General features: G+C 39.7%; 1 protein-coding gene across 2 annotated transcripts in view; it reads right to left on the bottom strand.

Moving 5' to 3' along the window:
• Nucleotides 1-945: 945 nt before the first annotated feature.
• The window catches only part of iqgap2 (IQ motif containing GTPase activating protein 2), a 282888-nt gene continuing 267866 nt past the window's right edge, over nucleotides 946-15967 (bottom strand). For both annotated transcript variants that reach the window (XM_059974514.1, XM_059974515.1), the window contains 5 exons: nucleotides 14349-14561; nucleotides 11073-11233; nucleotides 10804-10947; nucleotides 6158-6266; nucleotides 946-3203 (listed from right to left, as the gene is read on the bottom strand). In XM_059974514.1, coding sequence (XP_059830497.1) covers nucleotides 3090-3203; nucleotides 6158-6266; nucleotides 10804-10947; nucleotides 11073-11233; nucleotides 14349-14561 — 741 coding nt within the window. In that variant the 3' untranslated portion in view covers nucleotides 946-3089. The remainder of the gene's footprint in view (nucleotides 3204-6157; nucleotides 6267-10803; nucleotides 10948-11072; nucleotides 11234-14348; nucleotides 14562-15967) is intronic.

Below are 15967 nucleotides of genomic sequence, written 5' to 3' on the forward strand. Positions count from 1 at the left end.
ATTTCTCACCAACTATGAGGACAAACTTCACAGTTTTCTGAACACAAACACACACAACTAACATGATTTTGAAACTGTTTGTTCTTAAGCAGTGTGACGTCTGATGGCCACACATGTGACTGACTCCAGTTAGAAACTATTCGACAGTTAAGCAGCACTGTGTTACAAATACATGGAGGGAATCCTGGCTATTATCTCAAATAGTTTTTGTTCAAGAGTTGTCCAATTTAAGTAGTTGTTCTGATTAACTGATGGCCTAATTAACTGGAATCCACTGTACGGCAAGAGGTTGAACAAGCTAGAACGTTACAAGCTAGGAAACAGAGGTGATATTATAAAGGTGGATGAAGTAATGAGGGGCAACACGAGTGAATCTGCAGATGCTGGAAATAAATAAAAAACACAAAATGCTGGCAGAACTCAGCAGGCCAGACAGCATCAATGGGAGGAGGTAATAATGACGTTTTGGGCCGAAGTGTCATTATTACCCCTCCCATAGATGCTGTCTGGCCTGCTGAGTTCTGCCAGTATTTTGTGTTTCTTATTGAAGTAATGAGGGGCATAGAAGGGTGAATACACTCAGTCTTTTTCGCAGGTCAGGGAATCTAGAACTAGAGGGCATAGGTTTAATGTGAGAGGGGAAAGGTTTAATAGGAATTTGAGGTGAAACTTTTTTTTTTCTACACAAAGTATGCTAAGTATGTGTAAAGAGCTGCCATAGGAAGAGGTTGAGGAAGGTATAATAACAACTCTTAGAATACAATTGGATAGATAGATGAATTGGAAGGTTACGGACCGACTGCTGGAAAATAGGACTAGCGTAGATAGGACGAGGCATCTTTTTTGGTGTGGCGCAGTTGGGCCAAAAGCCCGGCTTCTTCTGTGCGGTACAACACTATGATGATGAATCTGATATTTCTCTCCAATACAAGTCAACAAAACTGAAACTATTTAGAAAGATTTATTTATTTTACACAATTTGACAAAAAGCAGACAATCATTGTAAAAAAATGTTGTCAAGCATAATTCCAATAGTTTGGTTTTAAAAGGAACAGCTATAAATAGCTAACAGGATGAGGACCCATCAATTTACGTACAAAAGGCACAAAAATCAGTGTGAACTTACAGGACACATACATATATCAATTACTAGAGCCAAATTATTACTTTGTTACCACACTACAGGTAGTGGACATTGGCTTCAAATATATTTTTGGCCATTAAGGCAGTAGTGCATATTTATTATCTTGTAATGTATAAATCATATAATATTTTATCTTTTTACATTGAATATCTTAAATGGAATGTTTTCATAATTGAAATTGTACACTGCATTTAAAGCCAACTATTTAAATAAATGATTAAATTTAGTTATTCTTTAAACTAAATAAGCAATATGTACTATTTCTGCTTGAAGCTTTGGTCAGTGCCCCAACACAGAAATCAAAGCCACATTACTCTATCATCTTTATTTCAAAATTTAACACAATTATAGGATTCCAGAAAATTAAGATCAATTGAAAATCAAGAATTAAGGATTATGGTGATTACAGTTTTAATATTTCCACTTCCAGTTTTCCTCTATTATACCAGTTTAGGCTAACTTTCCCTGTCCATTGAAAATTAATCTGTCAAATTAGAAAATAAGTTTTCAAAGTTATAACATTTGATCTGTTATAGTTTTATTATTGGAAATTCAAAAGATAATTCACAAAATGTAAGCACATGTTAAATGGGAGTATTCAGTAACCCCTAGTTTAAATACTTGTGAAAGTCACATAGAATTTGAGCTGCGAAGCATGTATTGAATTAATAACTGGCCAAACATTATGCTGCAGTGTGATTTATTGGGGGGGGGGGGGCAGATATTTAATAGGTATACAAGGCAGCGTCTTATTTAGTTGAAATAGCAATTACTGTAGTATTATATAAATTGCTTTCTTCCTATGTAAGCATTATACTTAGTATCAACAAGCACCTGAGGTATTACATCAGTTCGTTTTCCGGAGCTCAATTATTTATAATGAATTTTTGTGTTTTAAAAACAAAGATAATCCAGAAATTAAATATCACTTACACTGGCTTTCAGAATTATGATACAGATATGAACATAATTATACAATTTAAAGGCATTATCAACAAAAAAGAGCACTGCTGGAATCAGATTCATCAAAAATAAATCAGTGTAAAACATTCTCAGTGCTGTGTTACATTTTACATCCTATGGAGATTAAACTGCATTGAAGATATTTCTCTTCAATATGACACAGCTACAAATAAGAATCACCTTAAAAGATTTTTTGACCTTGGACTGCACTGGAAACAAGAGGTATTTATCAGAGAAGCTCAATTATGTAGTAACTTTTGTACTTGTAGGGCTTCTTTTTAATGCAGGTTCTTTTAAATGTTCTTTTTTCCCTTGATTAAGCAACAGTCCAAATTATAGGTAACAGCCAATTAGCTTCCAAAATGCAAAAGTGGCCTCATCATTTAAATCCTGACTTTCACTGCTTTAATAATAATCCTCTTCCTTTATTTTCTTTGCAGTATGTGAAGCTCAGAACATGTGACCAGCAATTTGAGTGGCAGTGTATCTAATATCAAAATTGCACATAGCTCAAGAGTCTGGGAAATTGGCTGCTGTGGTGCGATCACCAAGGGATATAATAGATTCTCCAAAGGAAAATCAACATTGCACCTCATTGTTAAAGCAAGTTTATGGCTGGAAGTATTTCAAACTGGGGTTACTCTGTTCATTACCTTTTAAAAATCCAATGAAGCACAAGTGCTAAATAAAAGAAAGTAACTCAACAGCAAATGATCCAAATGCAGGCATTTCCTCACATTTTTCTGCTTCAACTTTGTAAAATTAGAAATCTAGATTGATGACTGCAAAATATACCAACTACTTACGCAAAGAGTACAACTGTAGAAAATAGTGATATGTGTTTCTTAAAAACAATTGCTGCCTTAAATACCTTTATGACCCTGCTATTGAGTTGTGAAGACAATACTTTTTTCCCCCAACTAAGACAGGCTTAACATTTTAATACACATTTGACTGTTAGACCTGCTACAACATGAATGGTTTATTTCCCATAGAATTTCTTATTCAGCAGGAAAACTAACAGATTTACGTTGACTTTGGCCTTGTCAAACATTTTCATGACTGCCACTCCTTCATACTGCAACTCCAGCAGGTCCTGTAGAATTGGAAAACAAACTCATAAACTCGCAAATACAAACAGTGCCAACAATAGGAATGTAATTGGCTAGATGCACACTATAGCTTCCTGGGAGGTATGCAGGGAACCACAATCTAACTGCAATGCATTTAGGAACTGAGAAGGCACGACAGGGTGGAGGCATAGGGATTAAAATAAACTACATTTCAACTTGATCAAAATCGAGCACCTCATCTCTTGCCCTGCCCCAATTCATGTGCAAGGACATCAAAGTCTGGAGTTCAGCCCTGCTCCAATTAGAACCAGAGACAACTGTAAAAAAGACCTTCAAACACTATTAACTGTTAGAAGAGCTTCAGAGCAGCCCACTGGAGGACAAAGTTTCTGTTGCACAAGGTGTAATCATTGCCCGCATGCTAATCTTGCTGAGAGGAATGGCAGCAGAATCAGGAGACTACAGTAATCTACAGCTGGAGCTCTGACGAAAGCGGTGACCAGGATCAGGAAGACTTTTCTGAATGCTGTATAATCCGATCTATTACTGGAAATTGTAAAGGAAGTCACATAAACTTGGGAATGGCCCTAATTTATATTACAGATTACTGATGTCTTGGTTGCAAGGACGACTTAGTTAACAATTTATGGGGAGGGGAGGGGGAAGAGTCTTGTACACTCAGTCACGCCACAGAAACCAGCATAAGCCGGTTGCCCGATGAGCCTATAAGGCTCTGGACAGACTTTAACTTTTTTTTGGGTAAGTAGAGGGGATAATAATCCACAGGGGTGTGTGACTATGATGGAATTGAATTTCTGACACAGCTTCTGGGACAAGAGGTAATAGGGATAGTCCAGGTAATTATAGACCAGTGAGCCTTACATCTGTGGTGGGAAAGCTGTTGGAAAAGATTCTTAGAGATAGGATCTATGGACATTTAGAGAATCATGGTCTGATCAGGGACAGTCAGCATGGCTTTATGAAGGGCAGATCATGCCTAACAAGCCTGATAGAGTTCTTTGAGGAGGTGACCAGGCATATAGATGAGGGTAGTGCAGTGGAAGTGAGCTACATGGATTTTAGTAAGGCATTTGACAAGGTTCCACACGGTAGGCTTATCCAGAAAGTCAGAAGGCATGGGATCCAGGGATGTTTGGCCAGGTGGATTCAGAATTGGCTTGCCTGCAGAAGGAAGAGGGTCATGGTGGAGGGAGTACATTCAGATAGGAGGGTTGTGACTAGTGGTGTCCCACAAGGATCTGTTCTGGGACCTCTACTTCTCGTGATTTTTATTAATAACCTGGATGTGGGAGTAGAAGGGTGGGTTGGCAAGTTTGCAGATGATATAAAGTTTGGTGGTGTTGTAGATAGTGTAGAGGATTGTCGAAGATTGCAGAGAGACATTGATAGGATGCAGAAGTGGGCTGAGAAGTGGCAGATGGAGTTCAACCTGGAGAAGTGTGAGGTGGTACACTTTGGAAGGACAAACTCCAAGGCAGAATACAAAATAAACGGCAGGATATTTGGGAGTGTGGAGGAGCAGAGGGATCTGGGGGTACATGTCCACAGATCCCTGAAAGTTGCCTCACAGGTAGATAGGGTAGTTAAGAAAGCTTATGGGGTGTTAGCTTTCATAAGTCGAGGGATAGAGTTTAAGAGACGCAATGTAATGATGCAGCTCTATAAAACTCTAGTTAGGCCACACTTGGAGTACTGTGTCCAGTTCTGGTCGCCTCACTATAAGAAGGATGTAGAAGCATTGGAAAGGGTACAGAGGAGATTTACCAGGATGCTGCCTGGTTTAGAGAGTGTGGATTATAATCAGAGATTAAGGGAGCTAGGGCTTTACTCTTTGGAGAGAAGGAGGATGAGAGGAGACATGATAGAGGTGTACAAGATATTAAGAGGAATAGACAGAGTGGACAGTCAGTGCCTCTTCCCCAGGGCACCACTGCTCAGTACAAGAGGACATGGCTTTAAAGTAAGGGGAAGGAAGTTCAAAGGGGATATTAGAGGAAGGATTTTCACTCAGAGAGTGGTTGGTGCGTGGAATGCACTGCCTGAGTCAGTGGTGGAGGCAGATACACTAGTGAAGTTTAAGAGACTACTAGACAGGTATATGAAGGAATTTAAGGTGGGGGGATATAAGGGAGGCAGGGTTTGAGGGTCGGTACAACATTGTGGGCCAAAGGGCCTGTAATGTGCTGTACTATTCTATGTTCTATGTTCTAAGAGGGAAAATGTCATTTTTAGTTTGCAGGTCCAATAAGGATTTCAAAGTTAAGGAGTGTTACTTTATACAAGCTGTGAATCTTCAGCTACAGCTCTGACATCTGAATAGGAGGCTGAATTCACACCCTTTGTCCCTTTGGGATTGCTAGTTATTTTAAAAAAATACAAAATCAAGAATCCTGTCTCTTATTCAAACAGCTTAAATGTCAAAGTAGCTGTGATAGATTGCCAAACAGAAGAAAACTCACTGTTTCTAGGAACAAAGCAGATTAAAACAATGTAAGCCTGTGTTTTAACAATGAAGATCGTGTCTGGCTGGAATTAAAACACGTTCTAATTTATTGGTATGGAATGTTTTTGAGCACATTATTTTACAGCAGCATTCAAAACTTCTAGTCACCTCCTCATCACCATTTGTTTCTGAGATGGATTTATGCATTTATTCCAGCAGAAAGTGGAATTTAGCCTTGCTTGAGCTTATTATCAGAGCTTTGATGTTCCACAAGTTGGAATCCATTCACACATAGTTTACCCATTTCAAAAATGTATATATGTTACGAGGTAGTAGCTCAATGATGCCTTTTAGATCTGAGCTAGCAATTTTGTAGTGGCCCCTCTGAAACCAAAAGTCCAAAATTAACTCCATTCTAATATAATCATTGATTTGGTCAAATTATTCTCAAAACTTATAGTCCATGAATTATATAACAAAACCAGCATTAAACTTAACAGCTATATTCTGTACCTGAAAATGCAGTTGCACTTTCTCCATCTCCATTCCCATGAACTTGGCCTTGATTTCAAAATCACCTACTTCCTCACTTGGTGTGATATCAAAGTGAACATTCTTAAATCTAAGAGAAAAAAGAAAGAAATCGAGTAGCCAACAAGAATATTTCAAAACAAAGACACTGTGATATCTTAAACACGCTCCAATTCATTCACACTTTTTAAATAACATGTTAACTCCAGTGTGCAGTGCAACACACACACACAATGCTGGAGGATTCAGCAGGTCAGGCAGCTTCTATGAAAATGAATAAACAATCGATGTTTTGGGCTAAGACCCTTCATCAGGACTGGAAGGAAAGGGGGAAGATGTCAGAATAAAAAGGTGGGGGAAGGGGGAGCTAGAAGGTGATAAGTGAAACCAGGTGGGTGGGAAAGGCAAAGGGCTGGAGAAGCAGGAATCTGATAGAAGAGAAGAGTGGATCATAGGAGAAAGGGAAGCAGGAGTGGCGCTAGGGGGAGGTGATTGGCAAGTGAGGAGAAGAGGTAAGAGGTCACAGTGGGGAATAGATGAAGAAGGAAGGGGGTGTGGAGAGGGAAAAAATGTTAACAGAAATTTATGTTCATGCCATTAGGTTGGAGGCTACCTAGATGGAAAATGAGGTGATGCTCCTTCACTCTGATTGTGGCCTCATTGAGGTAGAAAAGGAAGCCATGGACTGTCATATTGGAATGAGAATGGAGACAGGAATTAAAAAGGTCGGCCACCAAGAAGTTCCTTATTTGGTGAATGGAGTGGAGGTACTCGAAAAAATGGCTCTCCTATTGCCATTGTGTCTCATCAATGTTGAGGAGGCCTCATTGGGAGCACCAGAAGCAATGGAAAACCACAACAGATTCAAAAGTGAAGAGTTGCCTCACCTCGAAGGACTGTTTGGGGCACTAAGTGGAGATGAGGGAGGAGGTGAATGAATAGGAGTAGAATTTCTGTTGCTTGCAGTGGTAGGAGCCAGGAAGGAGATCAGTGGGAAGAGACAAATGAATAAAGGGGAAAAAGAACTGTTTTAGGAATCATATATAGGCCTCCAAATAGTAGCCAAGATGTGGGGTTGAGATTGCAAAGGGAGCTGGAAAAGACAGGTATTAAGAGTAATGATACATTTGTAACGGGGGACTTCAATATTCAAGGGGATGGGAAAAATCAGGCTGGTGCTGGATCGCAAGAGAGTGAATTTTTTCCAATGCCCATGAGATGGCTTTTTAGAGCAGCTTGTGCTTGAGCTTACTCAGGAAAAGGCCAGTTTAGACTGGATGTTGTTCATGTTACATCATGTTATGGAGCTTAATGCAAAGGAAACCTTAGGAGACAGCGATCATAATATGATTGAATTCATATTTCAATTAGAGAGAGAGAAGCACTAATCAGATGTATAAAGGAATAAAGGGAATTACATATGGATTGGAGGAGGATACTGGCGGGGATGACGGCAGAGCAGAGATGGCCAAAGTTTCTGGTAATAGTTCACAAGGCGCAGGATAGATATGTCCCACAGAGGAAGAAATTCTCAAATGGCAGGGGTCGGCAACTATGGCTGACCAGGGAATTCAAGGACTGCATAAAAGTCAAGGAAATGGCATATAATGTGGCAAAAGTGTGTGGGAAGTTGGATGATTGGAAATCTTTTAAAATCCAACAAAAGACAACTAAAAAGCTATAAGGGAAAAGATGAAATATGAGGGCAAACTAGCCAATAATATAAAGCAGGATTCCAAAACATTTTTTTTCATGTATATAAAGAGTAAAAGGGAGGTGAGAGTTGTATTGGGCCACTGGAAAATGATGTTGGTAAGGCAGTAATGGGAACCAAAGAAACGTTAGATGAACTTAATGGGTATTTTGCATCAGTCTTCACCGTGGACGACACTAGCAGTGTGAGTGTCCATGAGTGTGAGGGAGCAGGAGTGAATGTCATTGGTATTACAAAGGGAAAAAGTGTTAAGCAAACTCGAAGATCATAAGGTGGACTACCTTCCAGAGTCCTGGGAGAGGTTGGTGAAGAGATAATGGATGTATTGATCATGATCTTTCATGAATCACTTGATTCTGGCATGGTCCTGGAAGGTTGGAATATTGCAAATGTCACTCCATTCTTTAAGAAGGGAGGAAGGCAAAAGAAAGGAAATTATAGGCCAATTAGCCCAACCTCAGTGGTTGGGAAAGTGTTGGAGCCTATTATTAAGGATGAGGCTTCAGTGTATTTGGCGACTAATGATAAAATAAGTCAAAGTCAGCATGGTTTCTGTAAAGGGAAATCATGCTTGACACATCTGCTAGAGTTATTTGAGGAAATAGCAAGCAGGGTGGACAAAAGAGCGGCAGTAGATGTAATTTACTTGGATTTGATAAGGTGCCATACATAACGTTGCTTAACAAGATACAATCGTATGGCATTACAGGAAAGTACGGATAGAGGAATGGCTGACAGGCAGGAGACAGTGAGTGGGAATAAAGGGACCCTTTCTGGTTGGATGCAAAGATTGGTAGTGTTCCTCAGGGTTAATATTGGGACCGCTACTTTTCTCATTGTTTGTTACTGATTTAAATAATGGAATGGAAGGCTTTATGACAAAATTTGTGGTTGATACGAAGATAGGTGGAGGGGTAGGTAGTGCTGAGGAAACAATGTGATTGCAGCAGGACTTAGACAAATTGGAAGAATGGGCAAAAAGGTGGCAGATGAAATGCAGTGTTGGAAAATGTATGATAATACATTTTAGTAAAAGGAACAGAGTGGATTAATATCTAAACGGGCAGAAGTTTCAAACATCAGAGGTGCAGAGGGACTTAGGAGTCCTCAAGCAAGATTCCCTGAATGTTAATTTACAGGTAGGTAAAGAATGCAAATGCAATGTTGGCATTTATTTTAAGGGGAATAGAATATAAAAGCAAGGAGATAATGCTGAGACTTTATTAGACACTACTCAGGCTGCACTTGGAATATTGTCATTTGGGCCCCATATCTCAGAAAGGATGTGTTGTCATTGTATAGTCCAGGGGAGGTTCATGAAGTTGATTCTAGGAAAGGAAGGGTTAATACATGAGAAACATTTGGCAGCTTTGGGCCTGTACGAACTGGAATTTAGATGAATGCGTGAGGACCTCATTGAAATCTACTGACTGTTGAAAGGACCAGATAGGGTCGATGTGGAGAGGATGCTTCCTGTGGTGGGGGTATCCAGAACTAGAGGGCACAGCCTCAAAATTAAGGGGTGATCCTTTTGAACAGAGGCGAGAATGAACACATACAAAATGCTGGAGAAACTCAGCAGGCCACACAACACCAAGAAAAAGAATGCAGTCGATGTTACTCTTTTCCTAGATGCTGCCTGGCCTGCTGAGTTCCTCCAGCATTTTGTGTGTGTTGCATGGATTTCCAGCATCTGCAGATTCTCTCTTGTTTATGAGAGGTAAAGAGGAAAATTGTTTAGCGAAAGAGTAGTGAATCTGTGGAATGCTTTGCCACAGACTGCAGTGGAAACCAAGTCCATGGGTATATTTAAGGCAGAAGTTGATCATTTCTTGATCGGTCAGGGCATCAAAGAATATGGTGAGAAGGCAGGTGTATGGGGTTAAGTGAGATCCGGGATCCGCCATGATTGAATGATGGGCTGAATGGCCTAATTCTGCTCCTTTGTCTTATGGTCTGAAGGAGCAATTTCTGTAGAAAATGAAGAATCGGAGAGAAGTAAAAATGTGTTTGGTGGTAGGATCCAGGTAAGAGGGTGGAAGTTACAGAGAATGATGTGTTGAATGCGGAGGGTGGTAGGTGAGGACAAGAGGAACTCCATCCCTGTTAAGCCAACGGGAAGATGGGGTGAGTGTGGGGGGTGAGTACCCTTCAAACAGTACTGTTCAAAAGTTTTAGGCACATATATATAGTTAATGAGCCTAAGTTTTTTTTCACAGAATTTTAGTAATCTTATGTATTGCACTGTACCGTTGCCACAAAAAAAAACAAATTTCATGACATATGTGAGTGATGATGACCCTGATTCTAATATGGGTCCCTATTGATTGAGAATGGGAAGGGGGCAGGGAGAGGGGAATCATGGTTGGAAAAAGGGGAAGGGAGAGGGGAGGGAGCAGGAAGCACCACAGACACACTTTGGAATGATCAGTAACCATTTGGAACCAAATGACCTTGTCTGGTGTCTCAACACATTTCTCCCCCACTCCCCCACTGCTTCTGCCACCTGTCCCGCACTCCTTCCGTGGCACTCCACCCACACCATTCCCAACATTGTTTGCTCCCGCCAGGTTTACAAACTTGCTCTCTGCTCCATGTTGACAAATGCAGGACTTTGCAAAGGTCTTAGGCACCCTAGTGTATATATGTGTCTAAGGCTTTTGCACAATGCTGTATATAGATATGTATGTTTACTATTTCAACAAAATGGAAACCAATATTAATCTTCTAACAAAGGTAAACTGTACTAAATGTGACAAGGGGAACACCCCAAATCTACATATTTGGTTATTTAGTAATTTTAGAACATTGCTCACCAGTTATTGATTCTACTGAGTTGCTGAAAAATGAAAAAGCTATTTAAAAACTAAGATTGCTATGGTATTCAGGCATTTAACAGCCAATTATTACTCACTGGTTGGACTGAAGTCCTTCAATTTCCAGAATTACTCCTTTCTCATGCAAACGAGCTGCAGTGAAGTGCAAAGTTGACTGCTTCATTTTCTTGTTGCCCTTTTCTTCCCCTTTGCCATCTAATTTTATTGATCTTCTGGCATTCCTGCAATTTAACAAGTGAATTCTCCATTAAAGTAACAGAGCAGTAAGCAATGACCTTGGAAATAGACTAAGCAAATTTCCTAAATGCAAAACATTTCATTGAATTGAAACAAAACATATGCCTACTTTCTTGTTAGGTTGTCCAGGCACGTTTTAATATAGGTATTGTAATAATTATTCTGTTCTTCATAAAACTTAGCCTTTGAATTAAGTGCACTCAATGTCTGCTGTATTTTCACAAGTTCTGCCTTGCGACGCTGTCGGTACCTTCGCTGATTTCGAATGTCCTGAAAGAAAATATTTAAAATTGCTGTAATATGAATACACATTTGGAATGTATCACTTAATGCTGCAGAATATTTTCAGCAGGACGGGCCCATGATTTGGAGATATAGCACATTTTAAACAGCAATGTGTTGTAAAGCAATTCAGTATGATATTCAGAGGTCAGTATGAGGTCAGTATTGAGTTATCATATAGGGACTCAGAACAGAGACTGGACAGCTAACCTGAAAGCAACAAGTTCAACAGAATTTTATCTTTACAGCAATTTAACGAGGTATTACAGATTCGGAATGGCAGAGAATACAAACAATTAGACATCAACTCTAAATTGGTTCCTTGTAGACCATTGCAACAAATCCCACTTTTACCCCCCACGGCTCTGCAAACTACTTTCTCTTTAGTGCTAGTTCAATTTCCTTTCTATTTCTCTGAATGAGCTAATTTCCATAACTCTTGAAGCTGACAATCAAATCCTTCCAGCTTGTAAAGGATTTTTCTTATATCTCCTCCAATTTTGCCCAGCAATTTGATTCCAATCTCTTTGTGTCACTGCAAATCCAACTTCTAAGAAACAGATTATGGTTAAGAGATGCAATCAATTGAACAAAAGAATTCCAATTTACAGTGCTGTTAAAAAGTATTCACCCCATTACCCCTTCCCCCCCCCCCCCCCCGAACCTTTATGGTTTTACAATATTGAATCACAGTGGATTTAATTTGGCTTTTTGACACTAATCAACAGAAAAACTCTTTTTTGTCAAAGTGAAAACAAATTTCTACAAATTGGTCTAAATTTATTAGAATTGTAATGCCCTGGTTAAGATCCTTCTGTTATACTGTAAGCAATTCATTTTATTAGTTCTGTAAGAATAATCTGTTCTGTTTTTAGCATGTTTGGGATTGAGCTGAAGATAAGAGGCTATGTTGTTCAATTTAGGATGTTGTGTCAGCCAGTCAGGATGGCGGAATTGGGGGAAGGTCCAAGAGAACGTGAGGAGGACAGGTTTTTGTAACGGACATTGGTGTGGGTCGAGGTCTTTTTGGCGGGAGCTGGAAGACAAGATGGAAGATGGTTGAGGATGCCATCCATCCCTGTTGCACAAGGTGCCTGACAGAGATGAATGGCTTCAAGGAGGAAGGACTAATACTCACATGGGCAAGCTCATTTGTTTGAGATGGATTTCAAGTGACATTCGGAGGGTGGTATGTGCTTTCATGCAGAGAGTGGATCCAGTGGAAAGGTAAAAACAACTCCAAGGTGAATTTTGAAAACTTCAGTTTTGTGCACGTTTGGACTGGGTTAACTGTAGTGGACTCTTTTTATTTTTTCCTTTCCTACTACCTGTTCGATAAAGCTGACATTTGTAAACATACTTTCTCTATAATTGTTTGCAATGTACAATCTGTTATTTCTTGCCATTGGCTAATTGCATGTGGGCAATATTTACACAGTATTCACACAGATTGGAGTTCAATTGGTTGAGGCATCCCAACTTCCCAGTTTTGGTGGGACCCAAGTCATACCAACCCTACTGAGTTTGAGAAAAGTGGTTTTCTCACCGTTGAGTCCAGTGGCTGTTAGCAAGGGGCTAATGAACCTCATCTCTAGAGATGCCTGATAAAAAGTATTTTCACAATTATTAAATACAAAATAATTGATTGAATAATTATTCACCCCATTAGACAGTATTTAGTAGATGCACCTTTGGCAGCAATTGCAGCTTTGATTTTGTGTGGATTGGTTTCCATCAGCTTTGCACATCTGATCACAGCAATTTTTCCTATTCTTCTTTACAAAACTGCTCAAACTCTGTCAGATTGCACAGGGATCGTGAGTGAACAGCCCTTTTCAAGTCCAGCTTCATGAGCCTTGCAGAGCCTGCTGCAGTAAAGCATCCCCAAAGCATGATGCAGTCACCACCATGTTTCATGGTGCTTTGGGCTTACACTAAACATTGCATTTAGTCTGATGGCCAAAATGCCCAGTTTTGGTTTCATCAGACCATAGAACCTACTTCCAGCTGACTTCAAAGTCTCCCACCGGCCTTCTGGCAAACTCTAGCCAAGATTTCATGCGAGTTTTTTTGCCCCCCAACAGTGGCCACTCTCCCATAAAGCTGTGACTGGTGAAGCACCCAGGCAACAGTTGTATGCACAGTCTCTCCCATCTCAGCCACTGAAGCTTGTAACTCCTTTAGGGTTGTCATAGGTCTCTAGGTGGCCTCCCTCACTAATCCCTTTCTTGTATGGTCACTCAGTTTTTGAGAATGGCCCATTCTAGGCAGATTTACAACTGTGTCATATTCTTTTAATTTCTTGCTTATTGACTGAACTGTAGTCCAAGGGATATTGAGTGACTTGGAAATTTTCTTGTATCCATCTCCTGACTTGTGCTTTTCAATAACCTTTTTTGCAGAGTTGCTTGGAGTGTTCTTTTGTCTTCATGGTATAATTTTTGCCAGGGTACTGACTCACCAGCAATTGAACCTTCCAGATAGAGGTGTATTTTTACTACTATCAGTTGAAACACCTTGACAGCACACAGATCTCCAAACACAAATCTCTATTTAACTAATCATATGACTTCCAAAACCAATTGGCAGCACCAGTGATAATTTGGTGTAGCTTATTAAAGGGGGTGAATACTTATGCAATCGATTATTTTGTATTTTATATTTGTAGTTAATTTAGATCGCTTTGTAGAGATGTTTTCACTTTGACACAAGAGTCTCTTTCTGTTAATCAATGTAAAAAAAAAGCCAAATTAAATCCACTGTGATTCAATGTTGTAAAACAATAAAACATGAAAACTTCTGGGGGGGGGGGTGGGGAGAGATACTTTTTGTATGCTCTCTACAAAACAAAATGTGGCCCAGTTGAATAAAATTTGACACTATACAATGTTATACAACGAGAAATTAAAACTGAACTTGGGCAAAAATACAGGTTTTAAGGAGCAATATAAAGAAGGATATTTAGGGAGGAATTGGATGCTTGGTGTTAGATGCTCCAGAGACCAGAAACAGAGTCGTACCAATATTCTGGAATCCTGTAGATTATAGAAACAGTAGTGGATTGAGGAGGGTAAATCAAACATCAATCATCTTATCTGCATACCTTTGCAATATCATTTATTAGATCTTGGTATTTATTTGTTGATGAGACCAAGCCGGCCTCTTCCAGAGTCCGAAGGTTTCTCTGGATTTTCCTTTTTTTCTGTTCAATTGGGAGTTGAACATCCTCCATCTCAATCTGATTGTGTTTCATTTTATCAGGAACTTTGGCATCCAGCAGGGCACGCTTTTCTATCATCTTCAAATAGTTCTCTTCCTAATGAGTTGGAAATGAATTACAGCAGTTAACTTACATCCAGGATAACAAAGTAATTATCAAATTCAATCACAATCATCACTGATAGCCAAAATCTCTAGTTCATCAAATATATTCAATGAATTAGAATCATATTGATTGAAGTACTTTATCCTTCCTTTATACAGCTGATAAGAAAATTACAGTACTTAAACAACATTCTTAAATATTTCATCTGCTAAACTCATCAATTATAAAACTATCAGGTCTGTGGCCGTCTCGTTGTCCCATTCACTCAGCATAGAAATATATTTGGTGACTGCTTCATCAAGCACCTCTACTCCACCACCCCCCCCCCCCCCACAAAAGTGGAACTTCCCAGTGATAAACATTTTAATTCCAATTCCTGTTCTGACATCTCAGTCCATGGCCTCCTTTTGTGACAAGGTGAGGCCACCCTCAGGGTGAAGGAGCATCACATTTTATTCTGTCTGGGTAGCCTCCAACCTGATAGTATGAATATCAATCTCTCCTTCAAGTAATAAAATTCCTCCTCCCCTTCTATTCCTCACTTTGGCCTCTTACCCCTTATCAGCTGCCTATCATCCATCTCTTTCTCCTTTGGTCCACTCTCTTCTCCTATCAGATTCCTTCCTGTCCGGCCCTTTATTGTTTCCACCCACCTGGCTTCACCTATCATCTTCTAGTTGTCCTCCTTTCCTTCCCCTCACCTTTTTTATTCTGACATCTTCCCTCTTCCTTTTCAATGCTGAAGAAAGATGTCGGCCCACAACTTTGACTGTTTATTTATTTTCATAGATGCTATCTGCTGTGTTCCTCCAGCATTTTGTGTGTGTTGTTTTTTGAAACATTATCACATTGCAAACATTCAACTTGATTACGTGCTCTAATTTGTAATTACCTTGAAACTAATGGCATTATGATCACCAGATGCGGAGTGTTCCCTTACATAAACTACTCATTTCCGAATAGGAGATCTAGTAGAACGTTCTCTCTAGTTGGGACTTCCCTGTACTGATTAAAGAAACTTTATGAACACACTTGAGAACCTGTTACTCATCCACCCCTTTTACAATATGGGTGCCTCAGTCACTATGTGGAGGGTTATAATCATATACTATCTCGCTACAAATTCTCTTCTAAATCCCTCAGACTACTGCATTTGGATAGTCTATAAAATATTTACATGGTCGTACCTTCCTTACTTCTCAGCTCTACCCATAATGCCTCATTGATGAGCTCTCTGCCTGCGCACTGCTGTGACATTTTCCCTGATGAGTAAGGCCACCCTCACTCTTTAATCCTTCCCGCTCTGTCATGTCTAAAACAACAGAAACACAGTACACTGAGCTGCCAGTCCTGCCCCCTCCTGTCACCAACTCTCTCCAATGTCATAATATCATGTG

Source organism: Hypanus sabinus, chromosome 7 (assembly GCF_030144855.1).
Source record: "Hypanus sabinus isolate sHypSab1 chromosome 7, sHypSab1.hap1, whole genome shotgun sequence".
NCBI classification, from domain to species: Eukaryota; Metazoa; Chordata; class Chondrichthyes; order Myliobatiformes; family Dasyatidae; genus Hypanus; species Hypanus sabinus.